The sequence below is a fragment of the Syngnathus floridae genome, chromosome 22, assembly GCF_059516105.1.
Source record: "Syngnathus floridae isolate MCC-2025c chromosome 22, RoL_Sflo_1.0, whole genome shotgun sequence".
Taxonomy (NCBI): Eukaryota; Metazoa; Chordata; class Actinopteri; order Syngnathiformes; family Syngnathidae; genus Syngnathus; species Syngnathus floridae.
The window spans coordinates 6,894,304-6,917,616 of NC_142434.1; the positions used below are offsets into that span (position 1 = coordinate 6,894,304).

A 23,313-nucleotide genomic window follows, 5' to 3' on the forward strand; every position below is an offset into this window, starting at 1 on the left:
CTAGTTATTGATCTGACTCCAAATTGCGATCAACACTTAACACATAAATTGCTATGTCCTAATCCACACACTGGCGCACCTAACAATTTTGCGAGTTCGTTCTGTCAAAGAGAAGACCAGTAGATCAATCAGACCAAATTTACCAATTGTTTATTCCTGACAAAGCGCACTAATACAGGCCTGGGTCCCGGGTCCCTCACACTAAAACTCGTGCGTTTTTGTGACCACCAAAAGACGACACATTCTTCCGGGTTGCCCAGTTTTAAAGAAACACAATATGAATATTAAAGCATGCAAAATATTGTGAGATGATTGGTCGATGGCCATCTCCTCCCCGTCCAGGTGTCGCTGAGGTCAGGCGGTTGGGTTTTCCCCTCGAAGCCCGGTCTCATAGACGTGCTGTTGTTCTCGTTCCTCACCGACCTTGAGGTGGTCTCCTCCGGTACTCCCTATCCGGGCCTATTCCACAACACTTCAAAGAAAACAAGTTCATGCAGTTTGCCTGCACATTCTTCGGCCCCCACCAATCCACACGAGCACTCCAATACTAGATATTAATATGATTATAAGTTTAACACAACCTTAAAAAATATGTTTGCAAACTCCCGAAAGCACATTTCCCTTTAAGCTCGAAGAAGTCAGCTCCAACTTTCATCCATGGCAGTTCAGCGGAGACGGTGGGTTGAACTGCTCCATGTCGGCTGTGTTAGCCTCCCGTTAGCTTGCTGCTAATCTTCGGTTAACACGTATTGAATACTGTCCTTGACTTACTCCGTAACTCCGTCTTTTGACACCATGTTGTGGCTTTATGCTCTGATGAACTATTGTAGTGTTGTCACTGTAGTGTTGCTTATTGATTGCTCAAACGATAACACACGGAGGCAAGGCTGCAGTACGAGCCAATCTTTACTGGGTGCTCCGTCACGACTACACACAGACCTGACCACACGATCACTGAACCAGAGATGGGACCAAATCACACATGTGCAAGTCTCAAGTGAGTTTCAAGTCTTAACCTTCAAGTCTCAAGTAAGTCCCAAGTCATTTTTTTCTTGGGCAAGTCAAGTCCAAGTCAAGTCCAAGTCAAGTCCTATGAATGCAATTTTACCCGCAGTATCTGACCTTAGTAACGTGAAAAGACAAGATATAAGTAACTTTAAGGAGCCATCATTGTCCAATGTGTCTAACCTGTTTAAAAAATATGACAATAATTTGGATTTCCACTGTCATTACAGATATTCAGTAAAATACACCATGGAGTCAAACAAAAAAGAAATTACCTCATACAATGATTGACAGCTCAATCTAAACAAATGAACGTCTGCCGACAGTGTCTGACACATTTGAGTTGCAAATATGAAAAAATAATCTGAAAAAAATCTGAAAGAAGAAACACATTAAAGAGCATTAGAAACCTGTTATGTTTCATCTGTAACATCTGGAGACACCAGAGCTCTATAAACTTCAAACGGACAAAGTTTGAAGTTGTCGTCTGGCTGTCTGAAATATTTCTGTTGCATATCTTGCACTGTGCTGTCCGTCTTTTGCCTCGCGGTACCGCTCCCGCTGACATGTTTGTGCATGGCTGATATAAAGGGGCGTGATTCTCCAATAAACACGTTAGGTAGGTAGAGAGGGCACGACTGATTGATTGACAGGGTAGCGATCCAATCATGACGCCATTCTCAGCCTGCGCTCCTACCGTGTTATCGATATTACTTTTTTAAATGTATTATTAATTTTATTTTCAAACTGAAAACATAAACTAAATAACACTGACGTCATTCAAGTCATCGTGTCTCAAGTCAAGTCAAGTCCCGAGTCTTTAACTTCCAAATCGAGTCTCAAGTTTTTTTTAATTTTTGTCAAGTCGTCACAAGTCATCAAAACAGCGACTCGAGTCGACTCGAGTCCAAGTCACAGTGACTCGAGTCCCCATCTCTGCACTGAACCTCCAGTACTGACAAACACAGTCGAGCACTGAGTGCTCGATCCAATCTACCACAATGACATTAATAATGATCCGACAAGGAAGTGATACGCAGACAGGGCTTAAATACGAGACAGGTAATGAGAGGCAGGTGAGAATGATCACACTGATCATGGGCACACAGGAGGGGAGGGGCGAGTACACAGACACACGAACAGAAATTATGACAATATGGACATGATCGGGGACGAGTCGTGACAGCTTGACTGAACTCACTAGCGGGCATTCAATACAAATGTTATATTTGAAATAAATGTCATTTTAATAATGTAAAAAAAATCATATAGAAAGCACTCATTGTCCATGGGTTAAAGTAATTTATTTAGTGATTTGATTACAGAATATGATACGCAGTCCATTCTTCAAAAGACGATGTGCTTAGGATTCTATGGCACTCATTCAGAATCTTTTGTAAAGACCGAAATGGTCTCTAGAACTTTAGCTTGATAATAAAAATACAAGGAAAATTGCACATGTTGAGTTTTGGGTTCTCATCTAGACATTGGGGTTGTGATTCTTTGACACCAGGGAAAGAGCAGAAAAATCGTGACCCAGTTTGGTTGTGCTTAAAGTACACTGAGATCGACTATCCTGATCAAATGTTTTTTACTAGTTTAGGTTGTGCTTGTGTTTTGAAAGGAAAGCTTCCATGACACCATCTAAAAACACATTGTGCTTTAAAATAATGCTAAGGTTTGAACCAAGAGGAAGTTAATAAAACGAGATTGTGCATGATGACGGGCTTCTCTCTGGATCGCGTTGGTCTCATGGCCCTCAAACATCCTTGAGGTCACGCTGGATGCCCCAGAGAGTGTCAGCGCTCTTTTTCAGCTGAGCCACTTCATCGTCTGTCAGGGTCATGTTGACCACGCTGCCCACGCCGCTGCTATTCAGAACGCAGGGCAGAGACAGAAAGACCTCCTCCCCGATGCCATACATGCCCTAAGAAGACACATGTGGAGTTGGCTTTAAAAGTATTTGGATCAAGGTTACAGTAAATAATTTTTTTTTTCAATTTACCGTAATTTCCCGACTATAAGTCGCGTTTTTTTCAAAGTTTGGGTGGGGGGGCGACTTATACTCAGGAGCTTATATATGTTTTTTTTCACAAATTTTTACTTGATCATTAAGACATCACTTACTTACAAGTATAGTTGACCACTTCCCATGTTATTTTTAGTATAGTTGATCACTTCACATGCTTTTATATCTTTATCTTTAACATATTCAAAACATGAAAAATAGAGAAAACATCAAATAAAGCTATTAACACTTTAAAGCTCCATATCCAAGTCCACTGTCTGCTGTATGTACACTTGCTCCATTTTTGCTCCTCTTATATTTATTATTATTTATTATTATTTGTTTATTTATCATTTATTCAACACTCTTATTTATTCATTGTTTGGGCCTTCTTGTTTTTTTTTGTGTTGCTTGTATGCATATGTGTACTATCTCACCGAGGGATAGTGGGAATGTAATTTCAATCTCTTTGTGTGTCTTGGTATATGAAAAAAAATCGACAATAAAGCAGACTTTGACTTTAAACAACCAAATAAACAAAACAAAAAACTACATCTGAAAAAAATTATATTTTCAGACGAAACTGGATGATGGCGCTCTAAATTTCACTGTTGGCCGTGACTCATCAACTGGGTGGGCTTAAGAAAAATGGCACCAAAAAGAAACTCATATTTTGCAGGTTACAAACTTCAAGTCGTAAAATATGCAGCTGAAAACAGTAATCAAGCAGCAGAAAGAAAGTTTGGAGAACCGTGATGTACCAATGGATTACTATTTCAAGTGACGTCAGTAGCACGGCGCGGCACGGCGCTTGTTTACATAAAGGACAAACGTACCCACGTAAGGACTACCGGCATCATTAGCAGTGATAATTTCTAAGTGACACAGAGGACAAAGAGTTTGAAGGAATTAAGGATTTCGAGTGACAAAGAAGGTTTGAAAAACTATTATGGCTTTTACGCACGCCCGGTCCTACTCTACTGAGTCGGGGGCCGGCGCTCGGCCGAGTGGCTGTCCGCGAACGGTGCATGGGGCTCGGACATGGCCATTACGCGCGCCCGGTCCTATGCCATGGAGCTCTCGTGTCTGGAAGTCCACGCCGCCACACGCTTGGAAGTTTGTTTTGTTTAATAAAGAGCCGTTTACCAAACCCACGTCGATCCTTGTACTTTGTTAACGCTACAATATAGTTATATACTAGATCCGTGGAATAAAGACGAGGCTGACGTCAGGGTGCACACGCGGCGATGTTGACAAAGGACGAGGAATTTGATCGATGGATTTAATGGATTTAAAGTGCTCGGATGGTTTGATAATATTATTGGCTTATATTATAGTTATTTGAAATATAGTTTATCTATCGTTATATGAGCCTGTGGAATATTTTGAGGTGCAAGCGCCCTCAGCCGCGCGCACCCATTGTTGACAAAGAACGATCGATGGATTTAATGAATTGGAGTGACACCGATGGTTTTATAAACATGTTATTCATGTAATAGTTGTCCTTAATCACTCTATATGTTACGTCAGGCCCGTTCTCAGCTCTTTGTTTGTGTTTGTCACGTTAGCATACCTATCGTTTAGCCTGTTGTTGCTATTTAATGAACTGGAGTGACACCGATGGTTTTATAAACATGTTATTCATGTAATAGTTGTCCTTAGTCACTCTATATGTTACGTCAGGCCCGTTCTCAGCTCTTTGTTTGTGTTTGTCACGTTAGCATACCTATCGTTTAGCCTGTTGTTACTATCGTTTAGACTGTTGTTGCTCGTTCATGACTGTTTTTGGTGTGGGATTTTGTCGACTAAATTGCCCCCCAAAATGCGACTTATACTCCGGAGCGACTTATATGTTTTTTTTTCACTTTTTGGGGCATTTTATGGCTGGTGCGACTTATACTCCGGAGCGATGTACAGTCCGGAAAATACGGTAATTACTTTGGAGAGCAATTTTATAAGTTGTTTTCATCTTGAAAATGCTTGGTTTAAGTTCTGTTTTTATTAGTTTTAGTATTAGATTGTATTTTTTCCTAACTACATGGATTACTATTTTGTTTTTTTTAAGTCACTAACTATTGTGTAAAAACGTTCGATTCTCTATCAAGTGACCTTCTTTCTGTTAATAAATAAATGAATTTAAAATTATAACGGAAAGCTCATGTATGACATGAATTGAGAAAGACAAAAACATTTTTCCATAATTATGGTTACTTTTATAAACCTAAGATCTAAGATGAAATAGTGTCAGTTAATTTCTGTTTTATGTGCTGTATTTTATTCTGTCAAAACTTTAGCTTTTGAAATTGATTTCAATTTGTATTTTATTTTGGTTACAATTTTTGTTTTAGTTTTTCAATTTTAGTTTTAATTATTTTTTTAACTATTTTTGTTTATTACACCACAACATTTGAAATAAAATAATTTATTCCAATCTTTCTCAAAAATAGGAAATATAATATAATATATATATATAATATAATATGAAGCCATTTTATGCTGACTACATCCATTTGGTTTAAGCATCTAGTATGTACTTGTCAAGACTAATAAAGTTGAGAAAGGTCGAAAGGTATTTGAGAATAAATTATTCTAAGGGTTTTTAAATGAAGTCCCACGACTAGAAAAAAAATTGTAAATCCAGTGCAGCATGTGGCATTTCTTTGCGATGAGGCAAGTTATTTTGGTTATTTCCAAGACAAGCGCAGGTCGACAGACCTGCGGGAGGTCTGCGCTACTGTGGGAGTGGTCACAGCTTCCTTCAATCATGGTCATTCAAAGAAGATTCTTTCATTTTCACCACGACGCATTTGACAAAAATACACTCCAAAAATTACAAAGGACACTGTGAGTCTGCGTGTGTGTGAGACTGACCTTGACCATGGTGGAAATTGGATGAACGCGACTCATGTTCTTGACGATACTCTCCGTCAGGTCTGCCACGCTCAAACCGATGGCCCAGTTGGTGTAACCCTTCAGCTTGATCACCTCATAGGCACTGGCACAAAATGTAGCAAGTAATGTTGTCATTAAACAATGCACAATAAAATGAAAATACAGTCAAACCTCGGTTTTCGACCACAATCCGTTCCAGAAGGCGGTTCGAGAAGCGAATTGTTTGAATTACGAATCTATTTTTCCCATTACAAATAATGGAAAAAAATTTAATCCGTTCCAAGACAAAAAAAAAACGCATTTTTAAAAGTATTTTTTCATTCGTGCATTTTTGTCTGATCGCGCAACTGCAGCACACCGCCGAACGCGCAACCGTAGCGTGCTGCCGACCACGCAACTGCACCGCGCTGGTCGCATTATTGTGACAGAGCCTTCGTTGAAATTAAGAAAATATTTTTAAAGTCCTGATGTACTTTCCAAAATTTAAGTGGACCTCAGTTCGCAGGGAGCTTAATTTGGTCCGATCGCGCAACCGCAGCGCGCCGGGCGCTCACTGTCGCATTGCTTTAAGAGCGTCTTTGTGTTTTAGGATACTGCTCCCACTTGCTTTCTTTGGAGGCATGATTAGGGGTTAATACAATCCTCCAAGTAACGAAAATACAATAACGGAGTAAGTCGGCATCCGGGCCGCGCGGTCGGGTTTTCTCGGGTCCTTTCGGCTCATCTCGTGAGGTTCGACCTCCAAAATTTATTCGACAACCGAGCCAAAAAAATCTCTTTTTTTTATTCGAATTCCGATTTGTTCGAGAACTGGGACGTTCGAAAACCGAGGTTTGACTGTAATTTTCAAAGCAAAGCAAAACCATTACCGCTAAGTGTTTATAATTGCACAAGTGTTTAATGCCTAGCTCTAATTACCTACCACATTAAACCTGTCAGAAAACCCCACGGGACCATTTGTACTAAAAACCTGTCATCACCATTTGGCCTCGAATGTCAGAAGCACTCTACTTTCCCCACAGAGACAGTGACATCACAAACAATCAATAAATGTATTGACTGACTGTGAACATAATCGGATTGTTTATTGACTCTTTGCTTTCTAACCGCAGTAGTTGGATAAAAATTACAGTGAGTAGAAGATATTATATACAGCTTTATCAAAAAATATATTTATGATTTTACAAATATAGTATTATATTATACAATGATCCTTCGCTACTTCGCGTTTCGTTTATCGCAGCATCACTACATCGCGAATTTATTTTCCAAATTAAAAAACGTTTTAAAAGTCAAAATAAAACTTCTAAATTGATGAAAGGTGTCTAATCTTTAGGACTATGTAGTATTGCTCCAAATGTTTGTTTACATTCCTTTAGAAGTCCGTTTTCACGTGTTAGCACGATCGCGAATTAGCATCTTTCCGCTAACTCGTTAGCCTGCCCAGTACTTCTTGTTGGTGACCGTACTTCGCAGATTTCACTTATCGCGGGTGGTTTTTGGAATCAATTATCCGCGATAAACGAGGGATTACTGTATAATGAGTATGCTCGTCATTTCTTCTCGTTTTCTGTTCATCAATATGAAATCTGTATGGAAACAGGAGTTCAGAACATTCACTCCGATCACTCAATTGCCATCCTATGACAGAAACAAGCGTACACAGGTAAACTAATACTATCCTCTAGTGTTAAGATTTGTCATGGAAAAAAAAAACAGTTAGCACACAGACACTGCGAGGAGCAAGCCTTGAAAAAAATAATAAACAAGGAATCATTGATTTTAAAAGTATAAAATTTTCACATAATGCATCAAGGAAATTTAGTCAGAATGTTCTTTGCTTGATTTTACTCGTCAAAGTTATTGTCAACTGTGAGTACAGTTTACAGTCTAAAATGTATTTACCATAACTCAGTGGTACCTTTTACTGAGAATGAACCACAGAAAATTCTTGCCAGGATGAGGAGGGGCCATAAGAGGGCAGAACTGATCCTTTTGCATGATAAACACATCCAGTACAGAGATGTTAATTATAATTTGCCGCCTCAACAGTGAGGGGAAAGATTTTGCCTATTATTGGAATAACCGTAACAGGTGCATGTTGAAATTCAGGAATGTGTGAGCATCACACAAGGCTTTAAACTTTATAGTAATAGTATTATTAGATCATAAAACTACATTCATGGAATGCTAAGCCAGTACCAGGAAATGCCATATAAGAAAATACCACAAAACAAAAAAAATGTATGTCACTTTTGCACAATTGCATTTCATTTGTTCAACACCAAAAAAATTAAGGCGGTGGTGACCAACGATATTGTCCTAAAATAGCAAAATACAATTAAAGAAAAAGAATAAAGTGCTTATGTAGGTGTTGATGTTTTGGTTCGCAACTGGGTTAGCAGCAAAGACTTGATGGGTTCAAGAAGTCATTTCAAAGTTATGCATTTCACGTTCACACAGCGTACCTGTCCACCACAGCTTTATGTGTGGCCTTCCACTGTTCTTTATCACCTTCACTGCCAATGTCAGGATTCAGCTTCTGCAAATTGACCCCGGCAACATTTGCACCACTCCACACAGGCACTGAAAAAGTAAAACCGCAATACTTCTTTAGGTCCGAGGTCATCTGAGAAAAGTGTGCTGTGGGTCTGTTGAGTCCACATTTCAAAAATATTTTAAGAAATGTTAAACGTTGTGTCCTTTATGGGCACTCACCACTGGTGTCTCCATGCTCACCCAGCACCCAGCCATTGAAGGAACTAGCATGGATGCCGAGGCGTTCGGCCATCATGAAGCGAAAGCGGGCAGAGTCCAGGTTGGTGCCGCTGCCGATCACGCGGTGTTTGGGCAGGCCGCTGAGCTTCCAGGTCACATAGGTGAGTATGTCCACTGTGAACGGGTTTATTAGAATCAAACAATGACAAGTAAGCAGATAGAAGTGGAATGCTGTTGAGGTGACACAAATTGGAATTGTTACTAATGTTTCAACTATATTCAGGTTCGACGTTACGATAGATATCAACATACGGCTTGACTGCAGTTCAAAGACATTATTTTGGTGGAAATGTGGAATGACACTAAATGATATGGAATAAAGTTGAATGATGTGAAATGATATTGGTGGTAAATGTGGGATATGTTGGTGAGAAACATGGAAGGAACATTATTTAAAAATATGGAATGATACGGACTGCTGTTGTACTGGTGAATAATGTGGCATGTAGGAACATTCATTATGTTGAAAATCCTTCCCAAGGTAAACTGAATGACCAGAACATTTTGAATTTTGAATGGAAATGATGTGAATGGGTTATGTTGAACGTGTCATTGGAAATGAATGGGAAATTTCTTGGCGACATATGTGAAATTGTTGGAACATTTTACATGATTTAAATGTGAAAAGTAATAGCTCGCATGGTGGTAATTCTTTGAAAATGTCGAAGTTGGAATGGGAAGAATCGGTCCAGAAATGCTCAGTGGCCTCGTGGTAGAGTGTCCGTCCTGAGACTGGAATGGTTGTGGGTTCAAACCCCGGCCGGGTCTTTCCAAAGACTATAAAAATGGGACCCATTGCCTCCCTGCTTGGCACTCAGCATCAAGGGTTGGAATTGGGGGGGTTAGATCACCAAATGATTCCCGAGCGCGGCACCGCTGTTGCTCACTGCTCCCCTCTCTCCCCAGGGGATGGATCAAAATCACAAAGGAGAATGGGTTAAATGCAGAGGACAAATTTCACCACACCCAGATGTGTGTGTGACGATCATTGGGACTTTAACTTTTTAACTTTAACTTTAAAAGTGGAAGCCTGTCAAAAAAGTAAGTAGAATAAAATGGTGTGTGTGAATGCTTGCAGCATTCACCCCATTCCTAAGAAGACTGCGAATCACATCTAGCTGTGTTCCATTTACCAGGATTGGAGACAACGATGAGAGTGCACTGGGGGCTGTGCTTCATTATCTGAGGGATGATGGACTTGAAGACATTTACGTTCCTCTGTACCAAATTGAGGCGGCTCTCGCCCTCCTGCTGGCGGACTCCGGCAGTCACCACCACCAAGCGAGAGTTGGCAGTCACTGCATAGTCTGGAGGAAGAGAATGAGAGCCTTTGCAATGACGTGTAACGAGGTAGATTGTGAGAGAAATGCATTGTGACCTTTGTCTGCAACTATTTTGGAGGTCTTAAGGAAAAGGCTGCCGTGCTGAAGATCCATCGCCTCTCCTTTCAGGCGATCCTCCATCACATCCACAAGAGCCAGCTCATCGCACAGATCCTTGCAAAGTAAATACAAGAATCGTCATACCCCATATTCAATTGATAGATGTTTTTTTAAATATTCCACTGGGTGGTAATGCTATAGGGGGCATATGATATATGGAGGTGAATAAAATGAGGCACTTTGATTGGCTGGATTTATGACCACTCCCATTGTGGCACAACCCTCCCTATCAATGGTCCGCCAGCCACTTCTGATGTGAAAGAGCTGTGTGATAATAACAAGAATTTCTAAATAATTCAAACTCACTTACAATTGCAGTAACAAAATACTGCAAAAATGTGATTATGTGCGGTACTTGGTAAAATAACAAGATTACCAACAGCACTAGTCCTTCAGATACATAACATTTTGATTCACATGATAACAAATGTAATTGTAAACAAAGACCTTTCTTTTTTTGATGCACAAAGATTTGTGGACCTACTCAATGTCAGATGTTTTTGCCATTAGGATGGATGGAAGCCTTCATGAGTACCCGATACCTTGAAAGTACTCTAAGGCCAATATCGGTCTGATATCAGTACCTGGTATTGGTACTTGCTCATTCTTAAGTAAAATTGATGTCTATGAGTTTTTTATATGGCTTTGTCGCTGTAATGTTAATACCAACTTTATATTTTCTTACATTTTAATTTGCTGCGGGCGTAAACTGTCACAGTGCTGTTGATGCTTCGAGTCTTACCCGCAGGAGGATGCTGACGGCGCAGGCCATGCCCACCTGGCCCACCCCAACCACCGTCACTTTGTTCCTGGGAGGCTCTGGAGAGCTACCCGGCAGAGGGCTGATGAGTTTCTGCAGCACCGACGACATATTGGAGCTGCAGACAAGGCCCGGAAATGAGTCAATGTTGTCATTATATTTGGAGACTTTTAGTAAATATCTTTCTGGAAATTTCTGTTGTGCTGGTGCTGCTGTTTTGGTTAGCAGCAACCGCTATAGCAGTGTTTTTATTTGCCTAGGTAGTTAAGTACCGTATTTGCCGGTGTATTGGTCGACCTTTTTCGATCCAAAATCGACCGAAAAAAATCGACCTCGACTTATACACCGAGTCATAAAATTTAACTTCGTATTCATCGCTTCAAATGTGATGGTAACCAAGGCCGTTTCTGATGCCTCTCATTGTGCGTTGCACTTAGAAAATTTGAACCGGGCGGCGTGCGCGAGTGCGCGGCCCGCTGGAAGTTGAATGAGGCTCCGCGATCTCCTCCGCGGTGCTTATAAACAGCCGATCCGCTCGGCGGGGGCTATTTTCGGCCACTTGGCGCGTGCGCACGGCCTCCCGGATGTGCCGGGCGGGTGCGCAAGCTCGCCGGCCGCTGGAAGTCGAATGAGGCTCCGCGATCTCCTCCGCGGTGCTTATAAACAGCCGATCCGCTCGGCGGGGGCTATTTTCGGCCACTTGGCGCGTGCGCACGGCCTCCCGGATGTGCCGGGCGGGTGCGCGAGCTCGCCGGCCGCTGGAAGTCGAATGAGGCTCCGCGATCTCCTCCGCGGTGCTTATAAACAGCCGATCCGCTCGGCGGGGGCTATTTTCGGCCACTTGGCGCGTGTGCACGGCCTCCCGGATGTGCCGGGCGGGTGCGCGAGCTCGCCGGCCGCTGGAAGTCGAATGAGGCTCCGCGATCTCCTCCGCGGTGCTTATAAACAGCCGATCCGCTCGGCGGGGGCTATTTTCGGCCACTTGGCGCGTGTGCACGGCCTCCCGGATGTGCCGGGCGGGTGCGCGAGCTCGCCGGCCGCTGGAAGTCGAATGAGGCTCCGCGATCTCCTCCGCGGTGCTTATAAACAGCCGATCCGCTCGGCGGGGGCTATTTTCGGCCACTTGGCGCGTGCGCACGGCCTCCCGGATGTGCCGGGCGGGTGCGCGAGCTCGCCGGCCGCTGGAAGTCGAATGAGGCTCCGCGATCTCCTCCGCGGTGCTTATAAACAGCCGATCCGCTTGGCGGGGGCTATTTTCGGCCAGTTGGCGCGTGCGCACGGCCTCCCGGATGTGCCGGGCGGCGTGCGCGAGTGCGCTGGCCGCTGGGAGTCGAATGAGGCTCCGCGATCTCCTCCGCGGTGCTTATAAAGTGCCGATCCGCTCGGCTTGGAGCTATTTCCGGCCTCCCGTTGGTGCCGGGCGGCGTGCGCGAGCTCGCCGGCCGCTGGAAGTCGAATGAGGCTCCGCGATCTCCTCCGCGGTGCTTATAAACAGCCGATCCGCTCGGCTGGAGTTATTTCCGGCCACTGCGCATGCGCACGGCCTCCCGGAATTTGAACACATTTCGTCAATAAATTTCGCATATTTCTGATTGAATTTTGAAGTTTAATATAATGCAACAATTGAGCTCGACTTATACAAAGGATATATCATAAAATCGTAAATTTCCGTCGAATTCTAGGGGGTCGACTTATACACCAAGTCGACCTATACACCGGCAAATACGGTATTTAATCTGTCTAAAAAAATTGTGTATGTGAACAATTAGTTGGATTCAAATCAGCGTCACAATGTAGTAAACTAATTTACAGTCAGAAAGTTTTTTAAAAAAATGACATATAATCAGGGTTTCATATTCGCACATAGGTATTTAACCTATGTCTAAGTATGATGTGTGATGAATAATGGAATTGACCTAGATGTCGCTATTTCACACACAACTTAAGAGTCACAGATTGTTGGGGAAAAAAAGTTATATAAATGTTAATGTTTAAATTTGACACACATTCAACTCCTGGTAACACATATAAAACTTTCCAGATCAAAGTATTGCGCCATGCAATGCATTATGGGAAATATAACTGGTGATATAACAGGCTATGCTAGTAAAAAGTTCCAATGATTCAATGTTTTGTAACAAAATGAACTCTTTGGGGAGACAGTACTGAAAGAACTTTACCTAATTGTCTTTTTTAATGAGAAAATAATTTCACCTGTTTTTATAGAATATTTGCTTTGCTACAGAAAAAACGTCATTTTCCCACTGGGATTAGCTTGTCAGGATAATGAGCAACCACAAACGAAAGACAAAAAGTCAGCTTGCCTGCAGCTGCCATTTGCCTCCTAACAGTGTGAGCTTGCACACAAAAATTCACACTTTTGCACCTGTTATGTAAAAGTGTTTTCATTAAGGGGGTTTTACCAAAGCAAAGCGGATAAAGAACTCAATTGATTTGAATTAACCTGAGAGGATTGTTGTTGTTTTTTTGACTGACAAATTGGAAGTGCGTTTTTACAGTTACATTTAAGAATACAGTTTCCTTTTATTACAACTATAAAGGCAACTTTTTAGACTTTTTATTACAAAAAAAGTCTTTGTAGACTTGGGACTTATGCTAAGCTTGAACGCATGTGCTATGATACCTAATAGCAAAACTACTTGTAAGTAGGCTAGAACATACTCGCAGGTTTGCTCAAAGGTATCAAAATTCAAAATTCTGCCCAATCTCTGTCACAGCAAATTTCTAACAGACAAATGTTGGTGTTTGACAGTTTTATTGTCAATATTATTATTGTCAATATGCAGAGCTGCAATGTACTACTAGGTGTGCAAAAATAGATAACATTTGTTAGCATTCTCTCTGGGTATTTTCCTGTACTGAGCGCGTGCAAACGACGCGTGCTTGCAGTCAGCGGGAAAATACGGGCCTTGAGGCAGCCAGTACTTTTGCCTCAAAGATGGGGTGACAGTGAGCCTGCGGCTAATAGTTCGCGACACGAGTAAATGCGAGAGTAAATTAAGAAGAAAAAAAAGAAAAGAAAAACAACCAACAACATTCGGTGCTAACGCGTTGCTATTTGGCTTTATTTTCCCTGAAAATGGAGGATATAATCTCGAAGATAAGAAATTTTTCAAAACTTGACTTTCAGTCAAAGCAAGAAATCATAAGTAAGGGAAGACCAACTCCAGATTTGCGAGGATTCATTCAAACTACGGGCCTCCCGGGACGGACTACAACACGTTCGTTTCAAAAGGATTGGTACTCTAAAAAAGACTTCATTTACAAGTAAAGGTAAGAATACTGCAGTGGTGTGTTTAAATGTACAGTGGTGTGTTTAAAATGTTATTAAATTTAATCAAGAATGAGATAACAACCATGTATGTTTGTAAATCTGACTGTGCGTCGGTGCCTTAGCGTCATACAGTACGTTTGTAAATCTGACTCTGAGTCAGTGCCTCACCAACCCCAACCCTCACCGCACGTCACTGATTAACCCCTAATCATGCCTCAAAAGAAAGCAAGTGGGAGCAGTAAAGCCATCCTAAAACACAAAGACGCTCTTAAAGCAATGCTACAGTGAGGACCCGGGCCGCTGCGGTTGCGCGATCGGACAAAATTAAGCTTTCTGCGCACTGAGGTCCACTTAAATTTGGAAAGTACATCAGGACTTTAAAAATATCTTCTAAATTTCAGCGACGGCTCTGTCATAATAATGCAACCAGCGCGGTGCAGTTGCGCGGTCGGCGGCGCGCTATGGTTGCACGCTCGGCGGTGCGCTGCAGTTGCGCGATCAGACAAAATGCGCAAATGAAAAAAATGCTTTAAAAAGGGTTTTGTCTTGGAACGGATTAATATTTTTTCCATTATTTGTAATGGGAAAAATACATTCGGAATTCACTTCTCTGACCGCCTTCTGGAACGGATTGTGGTCGAAAACCGAGGTTTGACTGTATTTTACTTACACATGCAATGAGATGCTGCAAAAATTCTTTGGTGACCAGCAGCCCGAATAAGAACGAACGATAACTCTCAAACACAGATATTTCACAACAGGTCAACATCCCCACCTTCACTGCCATCATCGCCCACCACCAACTCCAATGGACTGGCCATGTGGTCTGCATGCCCAATTCTCACCTCCCAAAACAAGTCCTATACTCTCAACTTTTTACAGGACAACGTGCCCCAGGCGGGCAAAGGTTTAAGGGCAACATCAAAGCAAATATCAAGAAGTGCCACATAGACCCTAATACCTAGGAGGCCACAGCAACCAACAAAGTGCCCTGGAGACAACTTGTCTGAGATGGAGCCGCACAATACAATGACGATCTCCACAATGCTGTGGAAGACAAACGCAGACGTAGCGCGGCTCCACCAAAAAGATTCCACCGAGACCCACGACCCTTGCTGCCTATCCCTGTCCACACTGCACAAAAGTATGTGGCTCTCGGATCGGCCTCTTTGCCCACAAGGACCAAGAAGGAGAACAGTCATACTCGACCCTGAGTGACCGCCTATGATGATATGACTCTGCGACAACACTTCAAAGACTGAAAGTCAAATTATTGTCGCTTTCTAAATCGGTTCCATTCATTTTCTAATGTTTCTTTACTTGTTTGGGGTTAGTTTAAGGCGGCTGCATCCTAATTAAACAGACTTCAGGCGAAAGGCGGAGGCACAATGTCCAAAACATTTAATGTCCAAATGGGTTTTGAAGCAAATTTACTCAAAAAAGAAGTATATTATGCAAATACCATTTATGGGCCAGTAAATTACACGGATCACGTAAATTATGTAAATAGCATTTATATGCCAGTAAATTACACTGTCCAACTATGTTATCAAGGTCACATGCCTGTGTTGGTCACAAAATGGGGACACTTGGCACACAACTACATTGGATTAGGACCTTGCAAGGACACATTGGCAATAAAGCAATGGAAACGAAACCTTTTAATATTACATGTTTGATGTTCAAATACCACTGATCTTAATTATACATGAGGGCTGCCATTATGCAAATTTGACATGAATGCGTGCCGTTCCCCCTCGATTTGCATTACTATGCATTATAGGGGGTTACTGTACGACTCATACATGATTTTTGTCCAAATAATCGAAATACGAGCAGTGAGAGAACGCATCGTAATCAAAACATCACAAACGAGCCTTTTATACGCGTGTGCTCAGATTATGTGATGTGTAATTTAGCAGCACATTTCAACACAAATGCTGGTGAGGCGTCGCGCACACGTCGCGTCGAACATTCTAATATCATATAATAAGGCGACTTACATTTTATTAGCGGTTTTTAAATCCGTTATTCGGACCTTGTCTCAAGCAGGTGTCGTGTGAGAGGAGGCTGGCGGGGAACTATTACGGGCTGAGGAGCAGGAGCAGGAGGAGGAGGAGGGGGGGGCGGGTGCTGGGAGGATGCCAATATGGGAGATCGTGCGCAAGAGGTGTCCGTCCGACGTGACGGTATTCAGACTCTTTTTTTCCAAGGCAGACAGCGTGGCATTGTCTCCTCTGGTAAATAGTTGAGACAAAATCGTATTGTCACTTGTAGGGATTACTGAGCAAGCCATTAGCACCTCTGAAATATTTGGAGTATTCCAATGAGCTCTTTGAACAAAATCCCAGGACGTCACTTCCTCTTTACGGATCGCGACTAATTCCTTTGCAGTTGGGAGGCGCTGATGGTGTAGGGCAGGGGTGTCCAACTCATTTTTGTCGCGGGCCGTATCGTAGTTATAGTTTCCTTTGGAGGGCCATTATGACTTTCAACACCTTATAGTATATATACAGTATAGGCGACACAATAAACTGATAAGTAACTAATTTTGAAATCAGAAACTAGTGAAAACTGTTTCAATATTTTAAAAAGATGAATGCTAAAAAAAATAGCAATTTTTCTATTTTTTATAAGTGAAGACAATTTGTAATTTCAGTGTTGACACATGTAGTCGAAGCACAATTTCTCTTCGTTGACCTCATAAAATGATTTGGTGGGCCGTAGCTGGCCCCCGGGCTTTGAGTTTGACACCTATGTTGTAGGGGTACACTTGCCTGTCTTGTGTGCCGACGCCGTGAGTTCGATTCCCGCATATGACGATGTGTGTGTGTGTGTGTGTGTGTGTGTGTGTGTGTGTGTGTGTGTGTGTGTGTGTGTGTGTGTGTGTGTGTGTGTGTGTGTGTGCGTGCGTGCGAGAGACAAAAACAATATTTCCAGTTTGGACGCTCTTTACAAGCAAAGTTGCGTAAACAACGGAAACATGCTTAAAGACACACAAAACTGACAATTTTTTTATTAACTAGCCCAGTTTGTTTTTTTTTTTTTTATCAGGAAAATGAAAAAAGGTAGCATGTTCTAGTTTATCAATTCATTTTGCAGAAATAATGAAACAGCTAATGCCTTTAAAAACGCCCACTTCTAATTAGGAATATAGGCACGCACCCCTCCCCTCCATGTCTTGGTTGATGACGTAACGGAAGGATTTTCACAATTTTCCCATTGGAAATCACAGTTTAGCACGTCCACCTCACAATTAGGAGGGTGTGGGTTGATTGCACCCCCCCCCCCCCCCCCCCGTGTGGAGTTTGCATGTTCTCCCCGTGCCCGCGTGGGTTTTCTCCGGGCACACCGGTTTCCTCCCACATCCTAAAAACATGCTTGGTAGGCCAATTGAGCACTCCAAATTGCCCCTAGGTGTGAATGCGAGTGGTTGTTCGTCTCTGTGTGCCCTGTGATTGGTTGGCAACCAGTTCAGGGTGTCCCCCGCCTACTGCCCGATGACTTTTTATAAGAGAGGCTTTATGTAAGATGAATTGTTTATACGTTGTTATATTTTCAATTGAAATTGGTATGGGTTCAATTGACTGACATTTCCCCTGACGTCTACGTACCACCTCCGCTTATCCGAAAAGGAGGCGCTTTAAACGGCGACACTCAGTTGAAGGGTCGGCCCCCTTGCTGTGGAAGTCTGGTGCCGTCAAATCTTTCCAACAAGCCAACCTCCAGGGGTTGTCTTGCAGTTATTTATCCCAAATTTAATTGGAACACGGCAAACGGCAAGCCTCCTTGCTGAGCAGCGAGCTTAATATTTTTATTCTTTGGGAGTACACGTATGTTGATTCGTACTTTTGGCATGTTGCTATACCCACAATGCATGTATTAGGCATCTTTGCTGCCTTGAACATTAAAAAAATACTGTATCTTAAAACAACAGGACATGGACTAAGCATAATAAGCAAACCAGAAAATAATAGTAACAGTCTTTGCTTCCTTCTCTGGCATAGTCAGGGTGATGTGTCAATCAAGCAGACTCCGCCCAAAAATACTGTTAAATTACTTCTGAATTCTTTTTTTGGGGGGGAATCGTAGTATTGACATCAGTTTTTAATACAGGCCTATCAAATAAGTGCCAATGTTGGGCCCGCTTTATTGTCCCCTTAACTATTGGTGGCTGGTATCAGTAGCTTTATTCAGTCGCTGCTACCTTGAATGAACTGATACCAATACTTGGTGTCGACACCCTCAGTCACGTATTCACAGATTTTTTTTCTTCAAAGTTTTTTTTCTATATGCAGGATAGCCCGGTGAACTGTAATAGACTGTAATTCGTAAATCTCCCATAAAACTCTGGCCAAACACTGACAGAGGGTCTTTGTGACCGTTTGCAACCTTGAACAAACCCTGATGAAAAATTAAGATGAAGTATATTTCGTATCCTCCCTTCAATGCGCATTGCATCATTGGTGTCATCCATGTGTTGAGAACATGTTGTACCCTGCACCCCCTGCTGAGGCTGCACACGTCACACCATGATGGCGGCTCTACCCAATAGGACGCCAAGGTAGCGCTTCCCTCTCTATCCAATGGGATTAGAGGGAGCTCATCTCTTAAAGGCTTCATCAGAAGCTTTTGTGTGGATGTTTGGTTGCATTTGAACCATGCAAAGAGTGAGAGCGAGAGGGGATGGGTGGGGGGTTAGACTTGGAAGGAGGCGGGGCTGTCGTGCTATTACATAACCACACAATCATGGAATGCCTCACGGGATTATTTTATTCACTGGTTTTGAAATGTCCTCTATGTTCACATACACACAGGGACAAAATTGTTGTCAGGGAATGAAAGAATAAATTGATACAAAAACAAACATAAAATCACAATAATACTAAAAATAAATGTTTTCTAAATTAAAATGAACTAAAGAAAATCAAGCACTGATTTTGAATTGTGGTTCAACAGAATTATTTAAAAAAAGACAACATGGAAAATCTGATTCGACATCAATAAATTATCTTTAAATATGAATAAAAAAATTGTATAAGAATAGCTGGGGTTTGTTTATAATAATCTATGCTAAAAGCCGGATGTAAACAACTTCAAGTCCAAACTTTATATTGTCTGTTTCAAAAACAAAAGACAGAACAAACGTGAGGAAAAATATATAATAATCAAAAAAATTAAAATTAATATTTTCTTTTGTACTGACGTGGCACCTTGAAATTATGCTGAAAGAGCACACAAGGTTAGCGTTAGCTTCAGTCTAAAATCCAAACTAAATGTTTTCTAAATTAAAATTAACTAAAGAAAATCAAGCACTGTTTTTGAATTGTGGTTCAACAGAATTATTTCAAAAGACAAAGACAACATGGAAAATCTGATTTGACATCAATAAATTATCTTTAAATGTAAATAAATAGTATAAGAAAAGCTGTTTGGGGTTTGTTTATTAATCATAATCTATGATAAAAGCCAACAAAACAAACAACAAAAGCTATAGTAATATTAATAAAAATTAAATTAATATTCTCTTTTTGTACTGACGTGGCAAAATTATGCTAAAAGAGCACACTAGGTTAGCATTAGCTTCAGTCTAAAACTCAAACTAAACCAGCGGAAAAACAACCTCCAATCACACACACGCACGCACGTACACACACACACACACACACACACACACACACACACACACACACACACACACACACACATAAAAAGGCCCCGTGTTCATGTGACCGAGAGCAATACCAGTACGCTCGAAAGCCTCATGGCACAAGGCTTTAAAATCAATGAACGCATGAATGCACGTCCCAACGATGACGCCTTTGTTCTTGGTAACGCTTTTGTTTGTCACCCAGGCTTTTAAGCATGTACAGTCTGTGTCATGGGGTCAATAGGATATTTAAAAGCAGAAGTAATTTGAGCTTTCACAGTGCAAAAGTACAGTTTCCATTCACAATTTTCCCCTTAAACTTTGATTTTAATTCAGAATCCCTTACGTGGCAAACTCAAGGCCCGGGGGCCAGATACGGCCCGCCACATCATTTTATGTGGCCCGCGAAGACGAAATTGTGCATCAAATTCGTGTGCAATTACTAGAATAGCAAATTGTCCATCCATCCATTTTCTGAACCGCTTAGTCCCCACGGGGGTCGCGGGCGTGCTGGAGCCTATCCCAGCCGTCATCGGGCAGTAGGCGGGGGACACCCTGAACCGGTTGCCAGCCAATCGCAGGACACACAGAGACAGACAACCATTCGCACCCACACTCACACCTAGGGACAATTTGGAGTCTTCAATCGGCCTACCAAGCATGTTTTTGGAATGTGGGAGGAAACCGTAGTGCCCGGAGAAAACCCACGCGGGCCCGGGGAGAACATGCAAACTCCACACAGGGAGGGCCGGAGGTGGAATCGAACCCGCACCCTCGTAACTGTGAGGCGGACGTGCTACCCAGTGCGCCACCGAGCCGCCTAGCAAATTGTCTTCGCTTTTAATATCTTTTTTTTTTTATATTTGACCAATTTTTACTTGTCTGATTTGAAAACGAGTTATTTGTCAGCTTGTTTTGTAGCTTCAACTGTATATAATATGAGGTGCTCATACATTTATTTGGGTTGACAGTCAAAATGGCCCTCCGAAAGAAGCTATGACTACAATGCGGCCCGCAGAAAAAATGAGTTTGACACCCCTGCTTTAGAGTCATTGAATTAGAAGACAACTAAATCAAGCATTGACCCGAGAATCAAGCAGATTCTGACATAATTGCAATTTAAGTATAAACTGATTTTAAATATGCATACTATATTCCTAGAGAAAACAAATCTGTTCCAGAGTCAGTCTACCTTCATAAGATTGGGAATATGTTATTTTACCTTTATAATACGCCCAGGGCGATAATTAGAGAAGGTTTATGTCCAACAGGGGGGTGGGCGATTAATATAGAACCCTTTTTGTCCGATCGCCAAGGGGCACTGAAATGGGCGATATAATGTATATTTTCCTTATGTAGTATGCAATACCTGCATCTCACTGGTGTTCTTAAGGAACGCAGCATACTTCAAACGCACAACGACTGCGCGCAATGGCCGATCGGAACGGCCACTCGCGATGGCCGATCGCAACGGCCGCTCCAAAGCCGCACACTTCCTTTCGGTTGAAACTGCAATGCCCGATCGGAGTTGCCGCTCGCAACGACTGCGCGCTTTGGCCGATCGGAACGGCCGCGCGCAATGGCCAATCGCTGCAATTTTAGCAGCGTGGGCGATAATTAGAGGTATCAATGTTTTTTATTTATGTCATCGCTAGCACACACTGGGCGATTATTAGAATATGGGCGATAATTAGAATAAATACGGTAATTAGCATCTTTTTAACTCTCATAGTGTAAAAATACGTAAGCACTCAGTTAATACTTGATGGGTTTTTTTAAACTACAGACTTATTTCCTTTTCTTTTTTTAGCATTGGACATTTATTAAATGTTCAAATTTGTTCGTAGCATTCTGACAAAACCGTTTTGAAGGATCCATGCCAATGGGACACCGAAGTAACCATAAATTACTTTTCCAAAGCAGAATTTCTTCATTTTTGTTTATTTATGGAGTAAGAATGTCCACAAATTTCATGTTGATATGGTATTAGTTTCATTCCCTGACGAAAACATAAATCAGCACTTGGAAGAATATGTCTGCAAGTGATTTATTTTAATATGGGAAAGCCCTTACAATCGATTCAGTCCTATAAGAATGACAACCAAAAAAAAGCAATTTTATCTTTTTGAGTCAGTGTTCTGTAAAAAGACAAAAAAAGAAGTATGTGTACATTAACATAAAATAAATTACAAAAATAATAAAAATTGAACATTAAGATATTCAATCAGAATTGTGTGAACATCTAGCCAAGACTGCCACCAAACAATCCTTGATGTACCACCTAGCTATAAATTGGCCTTATGTACCTGTGTAGTTTTGTGTTATCACAATTTTCAACTAAAAACACTATGTGGAAATCATTTTAGAGCTTTGATATTTCCTTGAACGGCATAGTGGTAACACCGCGATCCCACACAAATGGCCTCCATTTCCTGTGACCTCTCCTCGGGAGCAGGCCCAGTTAGGCGCATCTTCTTCCCTGCAACAGCCAGCAACAAGGTTTGCAGCATACAAACTGCCTACTTTATGAGCGACCAAATGGATTCTAATGATGGTCGTGTATGTGTTGCTATGACCCAGGCCAGGCATGCTTACCATTAGATGATGCAGATGCCGATGTTGCACAGACATCTTTCCACATGTCACACATTAGGCTTAACGCGTTGTGGTAAATGGGGCCCAGGGGTGGTTGATATTTCAGGAAATATCACAATATTGATATTTCTGACTGTATACGCAGGCATCTTTATGTAAAAGTGGCACATAGAAAGGCTAGTATGTCATTCCATACAGCGCTACCCACTGGTCAGCTGTACGGGAAGCAGAACAAGTCGTGGAGAGAAGCATGTTTGACATAGCATTACCAAATAATTAAAATTACTGTACATTTCAGGGGAACATGAACAATTCTATTCTGTTCTATGTGCATCCACTTGTATAAACGTGTTAATCTGGTTTATATTGTGTTTAAGCAATTGGAATTAGGCAGAAAAATCCATCCGTTTAGCTCTAGTTACTCCTTGTTTTTTAGGACTGTGCTAATTGATTTTCATATTTGCATGTCCATTATCGTCTTTGTGAGTAAATATTACGGATTTGATGATTTAGCTCCATCATTAAGCTTATAATGTGGCAATTAAATTGCATTGATATGTACAAAGCTATGACGTATACCATTAGTAGATTCATAGATCAAGTATGATAATGTACCGTAATTTCCAGACTATAAGCCGTGACTTTTTTCCAAAATTTTGGACCCTGCGGCTTATAGTCAGGTGCGGCTTATATAAAAAAAAAATCGTGATTTTTGTGATGACTTGATCACTTTTACTCTTAACACTATTATATACAGTAAAAGCTACAAAACAAACTGACAAATAACTCGTTTTCAAATCAGACGGGTAAAGACTGGTCAAATATTTAAAAAAAAAGATATTAGTAAAGGTGAAGACAATTTGCAATTCTAGTAATGACACACGAATT

General features: G+C 41.6%; 1 protein-coding gene across 1 annotated transcript; it reads right to left on the reverse strand.

Moving 5' to 3' along the window:
- Nucleotides 1–2,287: 2,287 nt before the first annotated feature.
- ldhba (lactate dehydrogenase Ba) lies at nt 2,288–16,345 on the reverse strand. The gene is made up of 8 exons (XM_088366829.1): nt 16,184–16,345; nt 10,868–11,003; nt 10,062–10,179; nt 9,817–9,990; nt 8,624–8,797; nt 8,374–8,491; nt 5,885–6,008; nt 2,288–2,932 (listed from the first exon to the last, which is right to left on the reverse strand). The coding sequence occupies exons 2-8, from the start codon at nt 10,994–10,996 to the stop codon at nt 2,765–2,767; spliced, it is 1,005 nt and encodes a 334-aa protein (XP_088222955.1). The 5' UTR covers nt 10,997–11,003; nt 16,184–16,345; the 3' UTR covers nt 2,288–2,764.
- Nucleotides 16,346–23,313: the final 6,968 nt, after the last annotated feature.

Coding starts and splice junctions, on each gene's coding strand:
- ldhba (XM_088366829.1), bottom strand. CDS start 10,996: ATGTCGTCGGTGCTGCAGAAACTCATCAGCCCTCTGCCGGGTAGCTCT. Junction 10,180..10,867: donor CCGTCAGCATCCTCCTGCGG/GTAAGACTCGAA, acceptor TTACTTTGCAAG/GATCTGTGCGATGAGCTGGC. Junction 6,009..8,373: donor CATAAAGCTGTGGTGGACAG/GTACGCTGTGTG, acceptor ATTTTGTGCCAG/TGCCTATGAGGTGATCAAGC.